Genomic DNA, 19,350 nt, shown 5'->3' on the forward strand with positions numbered 1-19,350 from the left:
ACAGAAAAATGTAGTGGAAAGTGCAGGGAGTTCCCATACACCCTCCTCCCCCCACCCCTCCACACACAATCTCTCCCACTACCAACATACCACACCAGAGTCTTGCATTTGTTACAATCAATAAACCTACAGTGACACATCACTTTCACTCAAAGTCCATAGCTGATATTAGGGGTCACTCTTGTACAGCCTATGAGTTTTAACAAATGTATAATGGCATCTATCCACCATGGTAGCATCATACGGAATAGCTTCGCTACCTCTGTGCTCATCCTTCCCTCCCCCCAGCCTGTGGAAACCACGGACTTATACTGTCTCTATAGTTTTGCCTTTTCCAGAATGTTGTATAGCTGGAGTCATGCAGTATGTAGCCTTTTCAGATTGGCTTCTTTCACTTAGCAATATGCATTTAAATTGAAATTCCCTCCATGTCTTTTCATGGCTTAATAGGTCATTTCTTTTTAGTGCTGAATAATATTCCATTGCCTGCATGTACTGCAGTTTATTTATTCATTTGCCTACTGAAGGAAATCTCGGTTGCTTCCAAATTTTGGCAGTGATGAATAATGCTACTATAAACATCCATATACAGGGATTTGTATGGACATAAGTTTTCCAACCCTTTGGGTAAATACAAGAGGACACAATTGCTGAATCCTATGGTAAGCATATGTTTAGTTTTGCAAGATACTGCCAACCTGTCTTCTAAAGTGGCTGTACCATTTTGCAGTGAAAGGGAGTTCCCATTGCTCCACATCCTTGCCAGCATTTGGTGTTATCACTGGTTTCAGTTTTCACCATTATAATAGGTGTGTAACCAAAGATGCTCCAATTCGTCTTAGTTAGTAGTATGAAGGGCCTTATGTGGTGCAAGTCAGTGCTTCTTGAAAATAGCCACCTTTTCAGACCTGTCGTAGGTCAGTGCCTTTGGTTACAATGGATGTGACATATGAGACTTGGTGACCCTGAAGCGGATTGAGCAACAATATCCTTATTCTGTGGGAATATTCCAACTTGTAAAGCAGCCCAGAGGCATAGGGTGAATTCTTTTCCAGGTGACCAGAACTTCTAGACTTGCACATTAGGCTGGGGTCCTCCAGATCCAGGATTGTTGTCCTTCATTTGCTCTGGCTTAACTAACAAGCAGAATGCTGAGATTGTCCTTTAACATAGGGTCACAGAAAGGAAGAAGAAGACGAACAGCAGAAGTATGGAAGGGGATGGTGGTGAGCGGTGGTGAGATGTTGGCAGTTGGCTGTGGAAGTGTGGAGCCACTAGTATTTGGGGGAAACAGCAACCCTGGTGTGGCCGTCAGCATATGGCTCTTGTCTTGCTGGGTCTTAGGGGATACCACCACTGTCCCTAAACCAAGGAGCGAGTTGCCCTAGGGGCTTCACTGGTTTTGTACCATCTTTTCCTCTTTTCTTTCCCTGGACTTGGTTTATGGGAAGTATTCAAAGGTGGTAGGCCGAGGGCCCCAAAAGAGTAGGGGAATCCACAAAGAGCCATAGAGTGCTGGAAAAGAAGAAATCTGAAGGCAAAGGAGAGTGGGGTCATGCATCTTCTGTGTCCCTGTCCTTGGGGTCCTGGTTTGAGTCCACCCATTCATCACTTATGCTTCTTCATGTCCCTGCATATGCAGCCACCATATGACTGGGGCCAAAATCGCTACACTTCCTAAAGTAGTAACCCACAAAATTATAGTCTCTGCGGAAAAATAATTAGAGCTGTAAAGCTCATAAATATACATCCTTCCTTCCACTTGGCTAGCAAACAGCCATACGACCAAGAAACTGAGGGGCTGCCAACTCTGCCTCTGCCGCTGATATCTGCTTATTCTTCTACCCAGGCACAAACTGCTTAGCACCAACGGCAGGAAATCTACTCTGCCAGGGCTGGTTCTCAGCAGAGCTGTGGGGTGGCCTCCTGACTATACCTGCCATCAGCAGACAGGGCGAAACAAAGGGAACCACAGTCAAAACTTCCTTATTTGTTCCTTTTCATTCTTCCTATCTTGAATGCATTCCAGAAAAGAGAATTACATCTCTATGTATCCCGTAAAGAAAATTTTCTTTCTATTGTCATATGTAGTATGAAATTATGTTACTTGATTTCTCATTTATATGTTTGTCTTTCTTTCTCACTAAAATGCAGGCTCCAAAAAGGCATGGAGTGTGATTTATTTACCACTATATCCCCAACACTTGAATAAGTGCTTAGTGAATAGTTGTCAAGTAAATGAAAGCATAGAAATTGAAATGCTTATGTTATTACAAGAATAGAAAAAGAAAAAAGTAAAAGTAACAGTTATAGGGTGTGAACTGTGTGTCAGGCACATGCCCAGCACTTTACATTGGATGGTCTCTGTTAATCCTCTTTAGTCTTTGTGATTACAAGTAGATACTGTTAACACCCTCATTTTGCTAAATTACAATGATTGCAGCAAAGGCAAGCACACACGTTAGTCACTGTTTCTTCTGAAAAGTCAAACAATAGATGACTCCTGAGATTTGGGTAGTGGCTGAAAAACTATAGCACTTGGCCTGGATCCCTGAATTGATACAGTCTGCATCACATGGAGTTAAAGGGGTTTCCCATCTGACATATCAAGGGGTCTTGGAACACCCAGCATTGTTTCCAAGGAGTCTCCTAGAGGATCCTGCCAAGCCTGATTAGGTCACACTCTGGAGGGGGAAATTCTGGGGAACCTTCCTGATGTTTTTGAGGGGTTCCTATTGTCATATGTGGACCTTCTGGACCTATGAGTTGTCATCATGGTCCAGTCTGAGCCTACTGCAGGGAAGGGGCTGTCTCGATTCTGAGTGTTGTCCATGTAGCACTTTTCCTAGTGCCCACAGTTTGGTGGTGGTTCCCCAGCCTCACTGTAAAGGAAAACAAGCATTTTGTTTTGCAAGGCCATCTGCTGCATGAACAAACCTACTAAGTACACAGATCATGACTTATCCCTTTGACGAGGTGTAGGCTGATGGTATTAATCATCATCCATGTTCCTCAACAGTTGGGTAGAGCCTTCTGTGTTGACACTCTACCATCATATGGTAGGATAAATGGAGACCCACAAGGGCACATCGCCACCCTGGTGCGCATGGAGAGCTAGGCCTGCAATCTGAAGTGAAGAAAGTGGGTGACACATTTCTTTCTTCTGCTGCTGCTTCCAGAAGGGAACATAGTACCTCTAGGAGGGTTGGAGTGCCCTGGCAGTTTAGCCTAAAACGTTCCTCAGCTTCTGGAGGGGTTGGGAGTTGAGGGACCATTCTTTACTTATTAATGTATTTATATTCTGGCTCCTTCCACAAAGACTGAAGTGGCAAATTTGCAAGGAAAAGATAGATGTATTAAAAAATCTAATATACTTTCTATCTTGAAGGCCAGGAGCCTAAGATTATTCATGTTGCTTTATTTAAACTTGGGGTGGGTCATGTGTTTTTCTTTCTAGAATTTAATTTGAAATACTCTTGAAACAAAGTTGGCTAGACCTGGGAATTCAGATTGCCCTAGAGCTGTGCTGTCAGGTACTATAGCCATGAGTGGCTATTTAAATTTGAATTAATTAAAATTCAATAAAATTTAAAAGTCAGTTCTTCAGTCACACTAGCCACATTTCAAAGATGTAATAACCACATGTAGCTACTGTATTGGACAGCACAGATAAAGAGCATTTTCATCATCATGGAAAGTTCTCTTGGACAGCATGGCCCTAGAGGGTATCCTTCTATTATCATATTTACTCATGTAATTCCTTTCTCCTCTAACCTTCCCCACTCCCTTTCTAGTTTGGAAAGGAAATCCAAAGCTTCATGGGGCTGCTTTATCATCGTTAGCAAAAGGGACCGTGAACTCTTTAACCTGTCATCACAGAGACACTAGTGACTCCGTGACTAAAAGAAAAAGAAAAAGCCTTCTAAGAATGAATGAATGTGAAGAAACTCATGCATGATATTAGAGGCAAAAACAGAAGATAAATGTATAAAACGTTTCAGTTTTGTGGGTATATAGCTGGCCATTTCTGAATCATAGAAATAAAAAATAATTTTTGCCTTCTTTGTTTATACTAGTCTGCATTTTCTAGTTTATAATTAGCCTCAAATATTCTTATAATTAGAACAAGTTTGTTTTTAGGAGGGGGAAAAACAACTTCCCAAAACTGAGAGGAGGAGGAATGATTCTCCTTGACCTTTGGGAACTGCAGTTTAGGTGGAATACATTTATCTGCAAGTTCCTCCCCTCCTCCATTCTTGAAGGCAAAATAACTTTTAAAGTCGAGGGGTGATTCTGAAATTAAATGTATAATAACAACTAACATTTATTGCCAACTTACATTTATATGTATGTTCTTATGCTATTATAAATGCATGTGTTCTCACTCCAGCTGTATTATCAATCCTCAAAGACAAGGATGATGTCTTACATTTCTTTGGTTTCGGCAATAGCACCCTAACCAGAACTTGATAGCCACTATTGACTGACGGACAGATTGGCTGACCTTGCCACCACTCTCAGGTTTTATGCCCACAAAATGTGTTAACATCTTGCCTCATTTTGCTTTGGGTCCGAGAAGTAGTGTTCTTTCCAAATTTGCTACGTGAAACCCAACCGCTGGAATACAGGAGCCATTCATCAGAAAATGAGTTAGGCCTTCTCTGGATTTGTGTGTGTGGCAAGACCCTAACGGAATTTTTAAAAAATTGTTGGTTTGTGGCCGGGCGCAGTGGCTCACGCCTGTAATCCCAGCACTTTGGGAGGCCGAGGCGGGCGGATCACGAGGTCAGGAGATCGAGACCATCCTGGCTAACACGGTGAAACCCCGTCTCTACTAAAAATACAAAAAAATTAGCCGGGCGTGGTAGCGGGCGCCTGTAGTCCCAGCTACTCGGGAGGCTGAGGCAGGAGAATGGTGTGAACCCGGGAGGCGGAGCTTGCAGTGAGCCGAGATCGCGCCACTGCACTCCAGCCTGGGCGACAGAGCGAGACTCCGTCTCAAAAAAAAAAAAAAAAAAAAAAAAAAAAAATTGTTGGTTTGTGAAAATAGCGCTGGGAAGAGAATATGTGAAAACTCCTTGAGTAACCACAACCATCCACACCAGTGTATTTGGCATCTCTAGTAACTGGCTACTTGGAGAGATTTAATAAAGAGGATTTTCTTTTCTTGAGTTGGCTGTTAGAGCGATAAAACATGCTTGTGGGGCCTTTCTGGTTTTGACAGTTTCCTGTGTCAGCCAAGACACCCACAGGCAGGAATTAGAGTCTACTCTGTCCTCCTCGCTCAGATCCAGACTAGGAGATGAAGCCCAGAATGTTGGATTTGATATTTAACTTTTCTAGGTGTATTTTGCCACATCACAAACCTTTTATACTCTCATATATCACAACACTTGAATATAGACTAAAGCATGTGACACTTCTGTTCCCTCTTAGTAAAAGGAGAGAAGATAGGAAAGGGTGAATAAATTGGTTTTCATGAAAGGCCAGTGAAAGTCTCTATCATTGTCCCTGAATGATTAATGTCCCTATTTGTGAAGTTGTGGGAGTTTAGTGAAAAAATCTTTTCTTGGCAGGTTGATATTACACTGAGGAGTGCTATCAGGAAATTTATGGGTGACAAATATGAGGAGAGTTTGCATAAAGATATAGATAGCAAATATTGTCTATTTTGCTCAGGAGAGATTACATTCTAGTAGACCAACCATGGCGGTTTATGCTAACGTTTTCCTCCTGATGATACCGCCATATTTGCCTGTGCCTGGCCTCCAGGTATCAATGTCAAGATCAGTCCAAGGAACTACCGAAACTATACATCTCCACATTCCAGGTTCCCTCAAACCACTCAGACATGTTGCTGTTTGGAGCCCCCAATAGGGTAAATGAAGAAATTAGTCTGTGTGTCAATTAGTGCAGGATTGAGGAGCCATGAGCAAGAAGAGGTATACAGCTCAGGTCTTCAAAAGGCCAAAACTGTTGAAGATTCCACCTAGGAACAGGGGGTGTGCCACATAGCTGCTGCTTTGTCCTTTCTTACATTGGTTATTGTTAAATAACTTACTTGTTCTTTCTGGAAATTTTACTTCCCTCAATAAACTTTTATTTTTAAGAAATACATTGTCATTATAAAATCATTTTATTTTTTATTTAGCAAACACATATACTATGTAATTTATATTATTAAATTATATATTATATAAATGCTAATTATAAAATTGTATAATATGTAAGTATTAACTCATGTAATCTTTATAACTCAGTATGATGTAATTACTATTATTAACCTGATTTTACAAATTGGAAAACTGAGGCACCAAGAAGCTAAGTAATTTGCCAAGACTACACAGTTGGTAAGTAGTTGAGCTAGGATTTGAACCCCAGGATCCAGAGTACTTGCTCTTCACTATTGCTAAAATTCAGAAAAAATATACAGGCAAAAAAAAAAAATACCCAAAGACAACTATAGATATGGTAACTTGCCATCTTTATTCTGTAACATAGGCATCCATACAACTGATCCTAGGCTTTGTATTCAATTCTGTATCTTGCTTTTTGAAACATGAACCTTATAATGGTCTTTCCATGTTGTTAAAAGCTTATTATAAATATTGTTTTAATACCTATTTAAAATTCCCATTCACATAAATGTACCACTGTTTGCTTAGACATTCTCTTATGGTTGGCCATTTTGGCTCTTCAGTTTTCTGTTTTGATCACTAGCGCTGCAATCACTGTCCCTGTGCAGAATTTCTTAATGTTCTTCATAATATATTTTCAGGATACTTTATCAGAAGTGTATTTCCTTAATCCAATAGCCAGAACACTTTTAGGGTTCTAGATACAGGTCGTCAAACTGTTTTCCAAAAGGCTTGTACTCTCTTGCAATGTCTACAACATTACATAGAAATGCCTTCTTCCTTCACACTTCAGTGTTGAGAATGATTTTTAGAAATCTTTGCCAATGTGATAGGTAGAATGTGACATTTTATCATTGTTTTGATTTGTATTTCTTTGTGGGCTTGAGAGTTTACAGTTTGCTCATATTGGATGATCAATTATATGAGTATTTTTGAGTGGTCTGTTTGGGTTCTTTGCCTGCCTGTCTATTGAAACCATGCCTTTGGGCATCAAAAAGAAAAAAGACAATAGCTTTCCATTCTTTCTTCTTCTGGCTTGACGTGGAATTTCCTTAGGTATTTTCCTAGTCTATACTAATAACAAGCATTTAATCTTCTTCCAAACCATATGTGGATTTTTCTGTTGATTCTATATAAAGTGCACTCTCGTCTGCTTATAAAGGATATTATTTTGTTTTCTACTATGAATGTGCCCTGTCCATAAATCTGCATTTGATCTATCTTGGATCATAGACTCCTAGAGGGCCAGTATGTATCTTTATGGATGGTTAAGCACACATTCTTTGCCAATATTCATAACAACCATAGAATAGGCCTCCCAGTGTCCCAGCAAGGGTGATCTGAGCAGTTACACAGGCTACATTGTGGGTCCTAATGGGAAATGAGAAGGGTTGAGAGCACAGTAGGTTGGATGTATCAGTTCACCCTGGTTTTACTTAAAGAGAGCTAAGAAGAAACTTAAATAGCACCTTCCCTCTCTTTTGATAGGTGGTTCATTTCTTTAATAAGGGATGAAGCCTTCCAATCTCAAGAAGAGGCAGTTCTAGTAGAGGAAGGCACACAGGAATAAGGGTCCAAAGTCCATGGGTTTGTTCTGCATTCTCCATTATTTAGTGTTTGTGGAAGAAATCCTGGGGTACTTCCTCTATTAATCCCTTTTTTTCCATCAAAACCAGAATAGTAATATCAATAATAACTGACACTTATAAAGTGCTTTAAAATGTTACAGATGGACTTCCTTATCCAATGACTCAATCTTCACAATAGCCCAGTGAAGTACACAATGACATTCACATTTTACAGTTGAGGAGACAGACACAAGGAAATGTAGAGAGTTCACAGCAGAGCCACAACTCTCCCTCCAATAATGTATGGAACTAAGATTTCATTATTATATTTTCAAAAGCATATTATACTCCAAGAAAATAATCTGTTGACTTAAATGTATTACGAGGCAAGGAGAAAGAAGAAAAAAGTAAGCCATCATGAAAGGAGTGGAGGATCATAGAAAAGAACCACATGGCACCCCAAGGAAAACTACATTGAATTGAAAAAAAATTGAAAGGAATAGATGAAGTAAGATTATCAAAAGGTTGATGATTATTTTCAAATATTACTCTTTTCTCATAGTTTTTCTTTTTTGTAGTTTTGTGTTGTATTTTCTAACATTTTCATAACATTATTCACTTCCAGTTTTTCCATTTACTGCAAAGATCAACAATAGAAATAGTTAAGTATATCCAACTATGGAACACTGTCTACGTAGCCAGGATAATAAGATCTAAATGTGCAGGTATTTCTCTATTGGAAAGACAGATAGATGGATGCATTTTTAAGCGGGCCTTTTTAGGAGCATTCCGCAAGATTTTAACCAGTGTGAAAACAGAAGAAAATATAGGATAAAGGAAGTTAAAGAGGATTCATTTAAATGCCGACGGGAGAGTCTAGGGTAGGAACCTCCCCTGAAGGTCAGGCCTTCAATGTCCAGGACTCTTCAGAGAGTCTAGGGAAGGTAAGAAGCCTTCCCACTTCAGATACTAAAGCACATAATAAAAACATTACACACTAACAAGCTTGGAAATCCCTCTAAGGTAGAAGAGCTTCAGCCCAACAGTGCATTCCAAATGTTTGCTTGGAAGATTCTACAGGTGACCTTAAGAGTTAAAGGCATTTGTCATATGAAGCCAGGCTGAGTGAGGTTCTAGCTGGGTTGGAATGATCTGCGGAACTTGTGCCCAAGGGAACTTGTGCTCAATGCCATGCTTGCGTTTCAGGATTTTATGGGCAGCTGCAGAAGTTCTGTCCCCCACATTACCCCGATTCCCAGAGAATTGTGCCGCCTGTCAGCTCCTGCAGTGTGGTGCCTTCGTTTGAGGACTGCCTGGTCCCTACATCCATGGGCCAGGCCGGTTTTGATGTTTTCCACAGAGCCTTCTCGACTCACTCGGGCATTACAGGTGTGTTGGTTGTCTGTGACTTAGAAAATCCTGTCAACTGACAGGAGAGACCAGGTGGGCTGCCCGTGACCGACCTGGGCTGGACTTGACCAAGCACATGACCGCATCAAATCCTGTGGAATGACCCCTGAAATGTCTCTCATCTTCACCTTCCTCTCCAGCCCTCCTTCAGCCCCTCTTCTTCCACCACCCTGGTGCAGGAGCCATCATGTCTCTCCCAGACTATGGCCATAACCTTCCAGTAAGTCTCCCTGACCTGATTCCTCATCTTTACCATTCTGCCCTCCATACTACCAGGAACATTGCCTCCCCAAAATGAAGGATAAAATATGCCTCTTTTCTGCTCAAATATATTAAATAGTTTCCAATTGCCTAGAGAATAAATTCGACTCTCCAGCATGGCATTCAAAGCCCCCATAAGTTAGGCCTGATCCAGCTCTGCACACCGGCCCACACACATTTTTCCCTACGTGCTCTTCACCTGAGCTTTGCCAGCACCCTTGACCCCACATGCCTCTCCCTGTCTTTGCTCTTTGTTTCCTCTTTCTGGAATGTTCTTTCCCTATTTCTTCATCTGTGAGAATTCCATTCTCTTTCATGACTCAACTTTAACACCACCTCCTTTTTGAGGCCACCCCCAGCCTTCCCTAGAACACTTTTCTTTTACTTCTTCTCAGCCTGTCTTTTGTGTGGTCATATTTTAGCCAGCTGCCTGCAAGTCAGCCTCTTCCCTCACTAAGGTCGCTGGAAACAGAGACTCACTATAGGGCCCAGGCTGGCGTGGTTGCCTCCTTAGCCCCCAGTCCTCACTTGGTGAGCTGCATTACTGTAGTGCATTTCCAGTGGGCGTGGCATGGGGCAGGAGTTACTGACTTAACTGTGTTCTTTCTCTTCCAGTGTATGATTTACCTTCAAGTTCCTCGAGCCTCTTTGGGGAGTCCCTTCGCAGCGGGGCTGAAGATGCTGCCTTCTTGCAGATCAGCACTGTGGACCGCTGTCCCAGCCAGCTCTCCTCTGTCTACACCGAAGGCTAAAATCTCTCTTGGCCACTCCTGCACACCCAGGACCTTGATGTTGCTTGCCACCTTTTGTTTTCGTACTCTCACAGACTGCTTGAAGAAGGATGTCAGCCCAATTAGCGGGACCTGCAGAGTTACTGATGTTCTTTCAGAAGGCAGGACTGAATGGCAGAGCTAGCGTTGCAGGAATCATTACAGTTGCTCCTTTTTCTCTCTGGTTTTCCTGGACTATGTGACCAGGAGGACTGTCTTTTCAAAGGGAATTTAGAGCCTCACTCTACTGGATACCTGTTACTTCCTGGCTGTCAACCCTTAAAGGACCCCAATGAAATGATGTGCATGTGAAAATGTAGTTTGGGGATGACTCTACCTGAAAACTCCAAACAGGGAAAAAGACCTCAATTACGAGAGGCATAGTGACCTGCCTCACCTAATCCTCACCCTTGCTGCTCCTGATGCAAAGCCAGGCACAACAAGGGAAATCCATGTCCAAAGCATAGTGTGGTCTCAACTCTTAGAAACTCCCTGGGTTTCCCTTTTCTCTTAGCCACATGCTAACCAGTTGCTTCTCAGTGTTTCTTCAATAGAAAAATAAGGTTTTATATGCCAGCAGCCTATCCTTGTTTTTGCATTTTTAAGACTTAGTTATTTATACGTACTTTAAAATGAAAAAAAAAATGTAAAGGTCTGTTCTTTGGATGGAAATCATTATTATTGTAATCACCCCAGCTATAGACATTTTGCACAGCTGTGGTTCTGCCTGGCCCCACCTCTGGCATGTTAGTTTTGCAGTTAGCAAAGGTTACCTGAGGGAAATGGAGTGGGCACCTCCCGCACCAACAGTCCTGTAGCTGGAACCTTCCTGGGTTGACTGTTTAGTAACTCCACCTCAAAGACTTTGTTCAAAGAAAAATGTTGTTTGACTGGTTTACCCATTGCCTCCACTCTGGTGCTGCACCCAGAGAAGTGCCAGATGTGAGAACTGGGACAGACTGAGTCATGTGCCAGCTTCCCTTGGAAAACCAAACCTATTGATACTTGACTTCCAGTCCTCAGATTTTACTAACGTTTTTCAGGATATCCACTCGTCTGTCTGTCTCTTCCCTACACTTCTCTCCACCCTCTTTTTGCATCCCTCTTACCCTCTTCCTGACTGTGGTCCAGATATCCCCACCAGCCGCCATTGTCTGATCATCTTGGGAAGGTAGAGGTGACAGTTCTCGAAAAGTCTACAGAAAGAGGCAATTCTTTTTCTGAGTTCCAGTTTGAAGGCCTGGAATTTTCACATAGCACTTGGTCGAAAATATCAAGCCTAAATAGGAAGTCATTTTCTGTGACACCTCTACATAGCTATAGATCCTAAGTCCTAGGGCATCAGCTATAAAAATTGGCCAGTCCCAAAGACACAGTAAGTTCTAACATTCTGGTACTATCATATTTCAAGTATTTTTTCTCACTTTTTAAAAATGTTTTTCTGAACAAAAGTGAAACAATGCCATTTGTCAAACTGAGATCATTACAATCTTCAACAAGACAACTAAAACAGCTTGATGTTAGATGGGATTCTGTGACAGTTTGTATACTGACAGGTCCTTCCAGTCTCCCTCCACAGTCCCACAATCAGAAATATTCTACCTGATTCCAGAGTTCATTGCAACATGCAGTAGAATGAGGTGAATGAAGAACCAAGTGTGGGTTTTGTTTTCACAGTGCACTTGGTCAATCTAGTTTCTCTGAGTAGTGCGCTGTATTCTAAGAAAAGCTTTCATGTAGACGTCAAAGTCTGCAAAAGAGATGAGTTAGCCACTTTACAAAAACCTGCTCTGCTTTACAAAAGATGCACACCAGGCTTCCTTTAGAAGTGAACTCCAAGGCTGCTTGTAAAGTACCACCCTTCTTGCAGACTTTGTGGGTCGTGTCACTTGGCCTAAACAAGTGGCCTAACGTATGCATGCTCACAGCTAGTAGCATCCCTCATGCGTCCTTTGTCATACTCTGGAAAGAAAAAAACTCTGCTATCTTCAGAGAAACCATCTATTCATACTTAAATATGGAAGCCTTTACAAGGAACTCAAAATACTTTTCATTTCATTTGTACAATGAGAAGAAAGATGAAAAGGCAAGGTTGTTATTGCAGTTGACATTGTCAGTCCTGCCTTTTGGCTTTATGTAATTTAAAATAGAAAGGGGGAAGGAGGACAAAACACAAGCTCAACTTTAGAAACCATGGACATCACCTCCCTCTTTGAGAGGAGCTGCTTGTGAACCAGGCTCCAGTCTTCCTGTGGCCTCTCACAGTAACCCTGCCCCTTTCTTACCTCACAGGGGCAAGAGGGACTCTAAAGAGGGCGTAAGCAATAGAGGCACCTGCAGCCCTCCTTCCTCAGCAGGAAATCAATGTGGAGCCCCAGAGGGACATTTTATCTCAGAGAGAGCATGCTGGCCGCAGGACCCAGTGCAGCCCTGCTTCCCGCACCGTGGGTCTTTCCTGATAGCTGCAGGCTTGAGATTGCGGCCTCAGGATAGGACACGTTCAGATGCCTTCCAGACTACACACACTATGCTTAGATTCCAGAGTCTTTCCTGACCTTAAAATTTGTCCCTTGCTTACTTTCACACTGCAGAAGATTTATATATATATATTCATCATTATTTTTGCAGCAGTACAAGTGGAAACTTCAAAAAAATCATTCCCTTTCATGTCCTGGTCTTTTTAAGTCTTGATATGTAACCATTTTCATAAATATCCAAACAGAGATTGTCATTCCCCTTAAAAACAGAAACAAAACACAAAACTAGTGCTTGTGAAAACACACAGCGCAAAGACAATTATCCTATTGCATTAAAAAAAAAATCAGTCTGCCTAGAGACATTTCATTGGCTGCATTGTCTTAATTCCCTAACGAAACTGCATCAAAATGTCAGTTGTAATTTAGCCTCTGATCAGCTGTTAAATATTATTTAAATATTTACAGGTCCTGTGGGGTATCTCCCATTACCCATGTCGCCCTCAAATTACATAAGCGATCATAAAATAAGAAGAAAAATAAAGGTCTTTAGTAGATCACAGCAGAGTTACCACTGATAAGAGTGTTGGCTTTGTTCAGTTGTTTCTAAATTACCAGCCGTCAAGCACAGCAGCACCCTAAAACCACTTTTGAGCAAGGATAAATTCAACTCCCTCATCTGAGAACCTTGACTTTCTAGTTGCCTTGATGTATTGGGAATAGTAACTGTACATTTTCAATTTAATTATTTGGTATTTTATTTGACTGTCTTGGCCATGTCATTTTATAGAAGCATTTTTAAATAGCACTTTTTGTTAGTGGTGTGGAATTTCTGCGGTTATTATTATTTTTTTTTTTTGCAACAGATGAAGCAAAAAAAAAAAAGCACTCATTGGGGAAATAGTGAGTGTAAAAAGAGATTTATTTTGTACAGACAGCAAAGTATCCTGTGTAATGTTGCTGACATAAAGCACTTTGGGGGAAAAAAGTGGAAATCTGTTTTCCATAAATCACACAGACTCTTGTACATAGTTATATACACTCACGTAGAGAAATGAACTGCATATATCATACTGGATATGGGGCCGATTTTACTCTAGAGGCACATCTGGTGCTTATTGTCATAAATCTTTTAAAGAATTAGGTACACTTTTTTCTATTAATATGTATAGTTTTGTGATTTGTCACAGTTATGTTTCATATAATCATAAGTTATTTTGTCTTGTTCATGAAGTCCTTTTTTTATGTCAAAAGTAAAATGAAGGGATTGTGCACTTGGTACAGAATAAAACTGGAAATAGAGGAGACGCCCTCCTGCCTAAAATCCTCCTTCAGCCTGTCGGTTTAAAACACAATGGCAACCATCATTGTTTGTTTGTTTGTTTGTTTTGTTTTACCATCAGCCTCTTACATACTGGGAATGGTAATTATAATTAAAGGCAGATGATGCGGGAGGGAATGTTCAAGTCCAGCTTTAAAATGCCGCATTGCTTTGGGCCAGAGCTGTAGCCTGGATTTAATTATAGATATGAGGAGGAAATGGCAGTAAAAATGAATGTCTCCCTGAATCCTTTACATGTTGGGAGTGTCCATAAATAAAACATGAAGTTTTATTTCATCAGATTTAATTAAAGCTTTTATACATGTTTTATTGGTTATTCTATTAATCCGCTTCACAAACCGGATAAATGTGTGCTAGGATTTGGGGTTTATTTGTGCCTTTTCAAAGTAGCGCTACATCATGCTTCAGAAATGCCTCTAGTGCTTGGTACTCCCAGTGCTGGGGTTTCAGCAAGCTGACAGTTGGAGGAGGGGGTCTTTTCAGCCCTGTTTTCCCAAACTGTTCAGAGAAAGACACAAGCATCAGCTTCCCATGATCTGATGCCCTGATCATATAATCTGATTCCCTGGAGAAAGGGGCAGGTACCATTTCCCTGGTTTCCTCATCCTGTCCACTGTGCACGCTTTAGAATACCACCTGTCCCACCGGCTGTGATGAGCTTTCTTCCTCAGCTCCAATCTATGGGGGGATGTGTCAAAATATGCTCACATCTGGTTTACCTGCTAGCCAAGCATGTGAATCCAAAAGAGATCACATCTCAAGGACCAATCTTAGAAAGTTGACTGTTTTCTTGCTGCTTTTTTTTTTTCCCTAAGACTTGAGAATTGTTTTAAGAGAAGATACAAACTGGAAGGGACGATGGTCCCATGAACCTTGTCTGGTCCCTCAAGGTCAGAGAGCAGGCACCATTAGGTCCAGGGTTGTGGAGGTAGAAATAGTGCTGATAACATACAAAGAGCTCCTGAGCTTCCTAAAAGGAGGTGGCTGGTGGGAATTTGATTTTGTCCAGCCTCTTCCAAGAAAAAAAATTGGCATCACGTGGTAGAGTTGAAAGTCCGCATACCCTACAGCCCAGCAATTCCACTACTTTCTAAAGACTCTTAAATCAATGATGGCTCAAGTACGAGATGTTTATGGCAGTGTTATTCACCACAGCCCCAAACGAGAAATGATCCAACTGCCCACTAACAGTAAAATGAACAAATGAAGCTTGCCTAAGTAACAGTGAAATGCCATGGAAGGGACAACAGAGGAAATGACAGGACGACAGCCACACACAACTCAGAGCTGAGTCTCACGAATTTGAGAGAAAGAAACAGACGCAAAGGCAAATATACAGTGTTATTCTGTTTATATACAGTTTGAAAACAGGCAAAACACAGAGTTTAGGTGGTACAAGTACAAAGAACAGCAAGGAAAATGTCACAAAGGCTCATAGCTCTGGTGGAGGAGAAAGAACACATGGAAGACTTCTGGGTGCTGATTGATGGACAATGTTTTATTTCTTGACTCAAGTGTTAGCTTATACAAGTGTTTGATTTATGATTAGTTAACTGCATATATATCTTATAGTTTTTAGTTCAAATAATAGAGGTAACTCTTACATTTCTTATTTGAGGGCTCTGCAAACTTTTTCTGCAAAGGGCCAGACAGTACACATTTTAGGCTTTGGGGGCTATGTGGTCTTGTGTCTCAGCTACTCAACTCTGCCACTGTAGTTCAAGAACAGCCGTAGATATAATGCAAACAAATGGATGTGGCTGTGTTCCAATAAAACTTTATTTACAAACACAGATATGAATTTCATCTAATTTTCAGATATTTGTGAAATATTCTTTTGATTTTTTTCAACTCTATACGAAAGTTTAAAAATTTCTCAACAGGCTGTACCAAAACAAAACTCAACTAAAAAGGCAGCAGGCAGGATGTGGCCCATGGGCTATAGTTTGCCGACCCTCGTCAATTGAAAGGGTATTCTCCAAAGTCCTTCCCAGAAATATCCACTAATAGAAAACCATGGATAGGAGCCCTTCTGCTTATTCTTCTGCTACGTTGGGTCCTATTCCTAGAGAAAATTCATGAATTCTATTGATTAAACTTTTCTTTGTTTAGATCCTGGGTTCTGCTCCCTGGGATACAGATGAATGCTTAGAGCCTGCAGTGCCATTCGACTTTAACTCTGGATTTAAAGTTTTTAATAAAAAGAACTGGGCATAGAGAAATCTGTGAGAATTGAAAAATGAGCACCCATTCTTTCCAAGCTAACCAAATATTTGCTGGATCTTGGCAGCCACCGCCAACCTTTTTCCTCTGAAATGCTGAGAGGTTATAAGTAATGGGAGACTTCATTTTTCTCAGGCCACAGCTCTTGTGAGAAGCTGAAGCTTCCTCTCAAAACCTGCAGGGTTCTCATAGAAAAGAGAGTCAAGGGTTTTATATTCAATGACGCCACTGACAAGTGACCACAGAAGAGTCAGGGCGCCCTGACGGTGCTAACAGTCTGCCCCCTCCATGCCGCAGGAAGGCAGCTAAACACCCTAAGCCCCTCCCTGGACCCTGGTTTCCCATAATGCCTAGCTCCCCAATTCGCAAACCTAGGGATTTTTCACCCCTGATGGCGCGCCCGTTGGCTACTCACACTTACGGGAGAGAATGAGACTGAATTCACATGGCATGGGTGTATGGCCCTCTTTGTGTCTCCAGCCTGCGATAACATTACTAGTTTCAAAAATAATGGTTATTCATGAGTCCTGGGTCATTGACTGGATATCAGCTTAGACTAAATCCTCTTCAGCAGGTCTCCCTGGTTGTTTCATGTGCTTGAGTTTGTGTATTGTATATGATTCTGTTATTAAAGCTGCCAAGAGTGTAGAATTTTTGGTAAAAATAACCTAAATTACATGAAGTTTAAGCCAAGAAAAACAGGACATCTGGTCCAAGCTCATCGTTTTTCAGAGGAGGCAACAGATTATTTCATTCATTCACTCATCATTCATTTGTTCCTTTGCTCACTCATTCACCACTGTTTCATGCCTACTATGTGTTAAATAAACAGGGGTAGAATTGGCTCTTATCCTCACAGAGCTAAAGGGGATCACCAGAATCATCTGCCTGAGAATATTGCCTGAGGCTTGTTAAAAATGCACATTCTGGAGCTGCTACTGAATGCACACCACAAAGTTACTGAGTTGGAATTTCAGTGAGATGGAGTCATCTGCATCTTTAATAAACTCTCCAGGTGATTATTTATATGAACTAAAATTGCAAACTAAGGCTGACCACCTTTGACATAGCGGAGGAAGCAGGCAATTTAACAGGGCCTCACTGTATAATAAGGGCTCAGCAGAAGAGGAGCTCTCAATTCCTGCCTAGGGAGTTAGGAGAGCAGGGTCAGAGTTCCCTGAAGGAAGGGGAACGAGGATGCCTGAGCTTGTCCTGAAACGTAAGTAGAACTTCAAGAAGCAAAGAAGCAGAGGAAAGGTGTAACAGGCAGAGAACACAACATGGGCAGAGCTGCCTAGAGAAGGAAAGCCACCCAACAGGCTAGCTGGAGGGTTGGAGGTAATCCCATCTCTGTCTCCTCTGAGTAATACTTCCATGACCCACTGGCCCTAGGTCACAGCCCTTCCTATGTAGGCGCTGAGCTTACAGCATTGTTTCCCAAACCAGCAGGGACTCGTATATTACCAGTTACTCTGCACAAAGGGTTTTACAATCACATTAATTTGGGAAATGGCCGGTTAAAGTTACATAGGTGTTTTTGCTTCAGGACCTCTCACATCCTTTACTGTGCCAATGTGCATTGTAACTCTCCAAGAGGGAATCGGGATTCTGTGTGTTGACCAGGGAGCCCTATTTCCAAAAAGCACCTTGTTAGTAACATGGAAAGAGTTAAGCAATTCCTAAAAATAGTTAATCACCATATGATTCAGCAATTCTACTCTTAATTCTAAAGACTTGAAAGGAAGGATTCTGATACAAGTATACAAGTGTTCACAGGACCATTGTTCACAATATCCAAAAAGTGGAAAAAACCTAAATGCCCAAGAACTGATGAGTGCATAAACAAACTATGATATATACATACAATGGAATAGTATTCAGGCTTTAAAAAGAGGGAAATTGATACGTGCTAACACATGGATAAAAGATATTGTGCTGAAATAAGTCAGACACAAAAGAGATATTCAAAAGGACAGAGCATGATTCCTCTTATATGAGGTAACTAGGATAGTCAAGTACATAGAGACAGAAAGAACAGTGATTAGCAGGGGCTGTGGGGAAAGAGGAATGGGAAGTTGTTACTGAAAATAAACAGTTTCTGTGTGAGATGAAAAGGTCTGGAGATGGATAGTAGTGATGTTTGCATAACATTATGAATATACTTAGAAGCACTGAATTGTACTACTAAAAATGGTTAAAAAGGTAAATTTTATGTTTATTTTACCACAATTTTTTAAAACGATAATGTGGGCAGAGTACCTAATAGGATGCCTGATACCTAGCAGACAATTTTAAAGGTTTCAAAAGCTCCTTGTTAGGCCAGCAGTGCTCTTTGGAATTACTTAGGATGCTCTTTGGGAACATTCCCTACTCTCAGGAGTATGAGAGTAGAGCCCATCTCCTACTCTGGAAAGGATGGAAGTAGAGGATGAGTCAGTATTTGCTCCCGATTGTTGGATATGGTAGCTGTAAATGGCCCCTAGCTTCCTGAGAAAAAGAAAGAAGAAAGCCGAAAAGGAGATGAGATGGTGGCTTGGAAGAACTGCAGAAGGTGTTCTGAGCACGGAGCACTGTGCCTGATATAAGTTCTCAGGAATTGAGGAAGGGAAAGAAAGGAAAGATGAAAGGGGACTGGATGTTGGTGTGGCAGGAGAAGGAGGTAATGAAATAGGGGGTGATGGAAGAAGAACTACTTTAGACCCAGCTGATCCTAACATGAGCAAATGCCAAGATCTGTTTGGATTTCATTCATACATTTAACAATTGTTTACTGAGCTCCATATCCAATACTATGTGTCAGTGATCATTCTAGGTGCTGGAGACTATTCAGAAAGAAACCCATACCTATTATATTCTAGTGGATTGGCATTAGTGTTTTATTTTGGTTATCTGTGAAGTATGAAACTCTGCAGAAGGTTGGGTTAGCCAGGAAGCAGACGCTGAGACAGAGCTGGGAGTGTAAACAGCTCATTGGAGAGTTACACCTGTGAAAGGAACAGAGCAGAAGCTGGATTAGACAGAGGGTGCCATCAGACTGTGATGCCATCCAAACAGAGGCCAGCCCACTGGGATGCTGTAGAGCAAAGATTTCTGTCACGTAATAGAAGAGTTCCATGTTGGGTAGAAACAGCTAGGCTGTCATACCACTCCCTGCAGAAGCCCACC

General features: G+C 41.4%; 1 protein-coding gene across 3 annotated transcripts in view; it reads left to right on the forward strand.

Annotated features, from left to right (window-relative positions):
• The window catches only part of GLIS3 (GLIS family zinc finger 3), a 491,641-nt gene extending 477,372 nt beyond the window's left edge, over positions 1–14,269 (forward strand). For all 3 annotated transcript variants that reach the window (XM_034967077.3, XM_063594501.1, XM_055092189.2), the window contains exons 9-10: positions 8,912–9,094; positions 9,992–14,269. In XM_034967077.3, coding sequence (XP_034822968.1) covers positions 8,912–9,094; positions 9,992–10,128 — 320 coding nt within the window. In that variant the 3' untranslated portion in view covers positions 10,129–14,269. The remainder of the gene's footprint in view (positions 1–8,911; positions 9,095–9,991) is intronic.
• The last annotated feature ends 5,081 nt before the right edge of the window (positions 14,270–19,350 follow it).

Source organism: Pan paniscus, chromosome 11 (genome assembly GCF_029289425.2).
Source record: "Pan paniscus chromosome 11, NHGRI_mPanPan1-v2.0_pri, whole genome shotgun sequence".
Classification (NCBI taxonomy): Eukaryota; Metazoa; Chordata; class Mammalia; order Primates; family Hominidae; genus Pan; species Pan paniscus.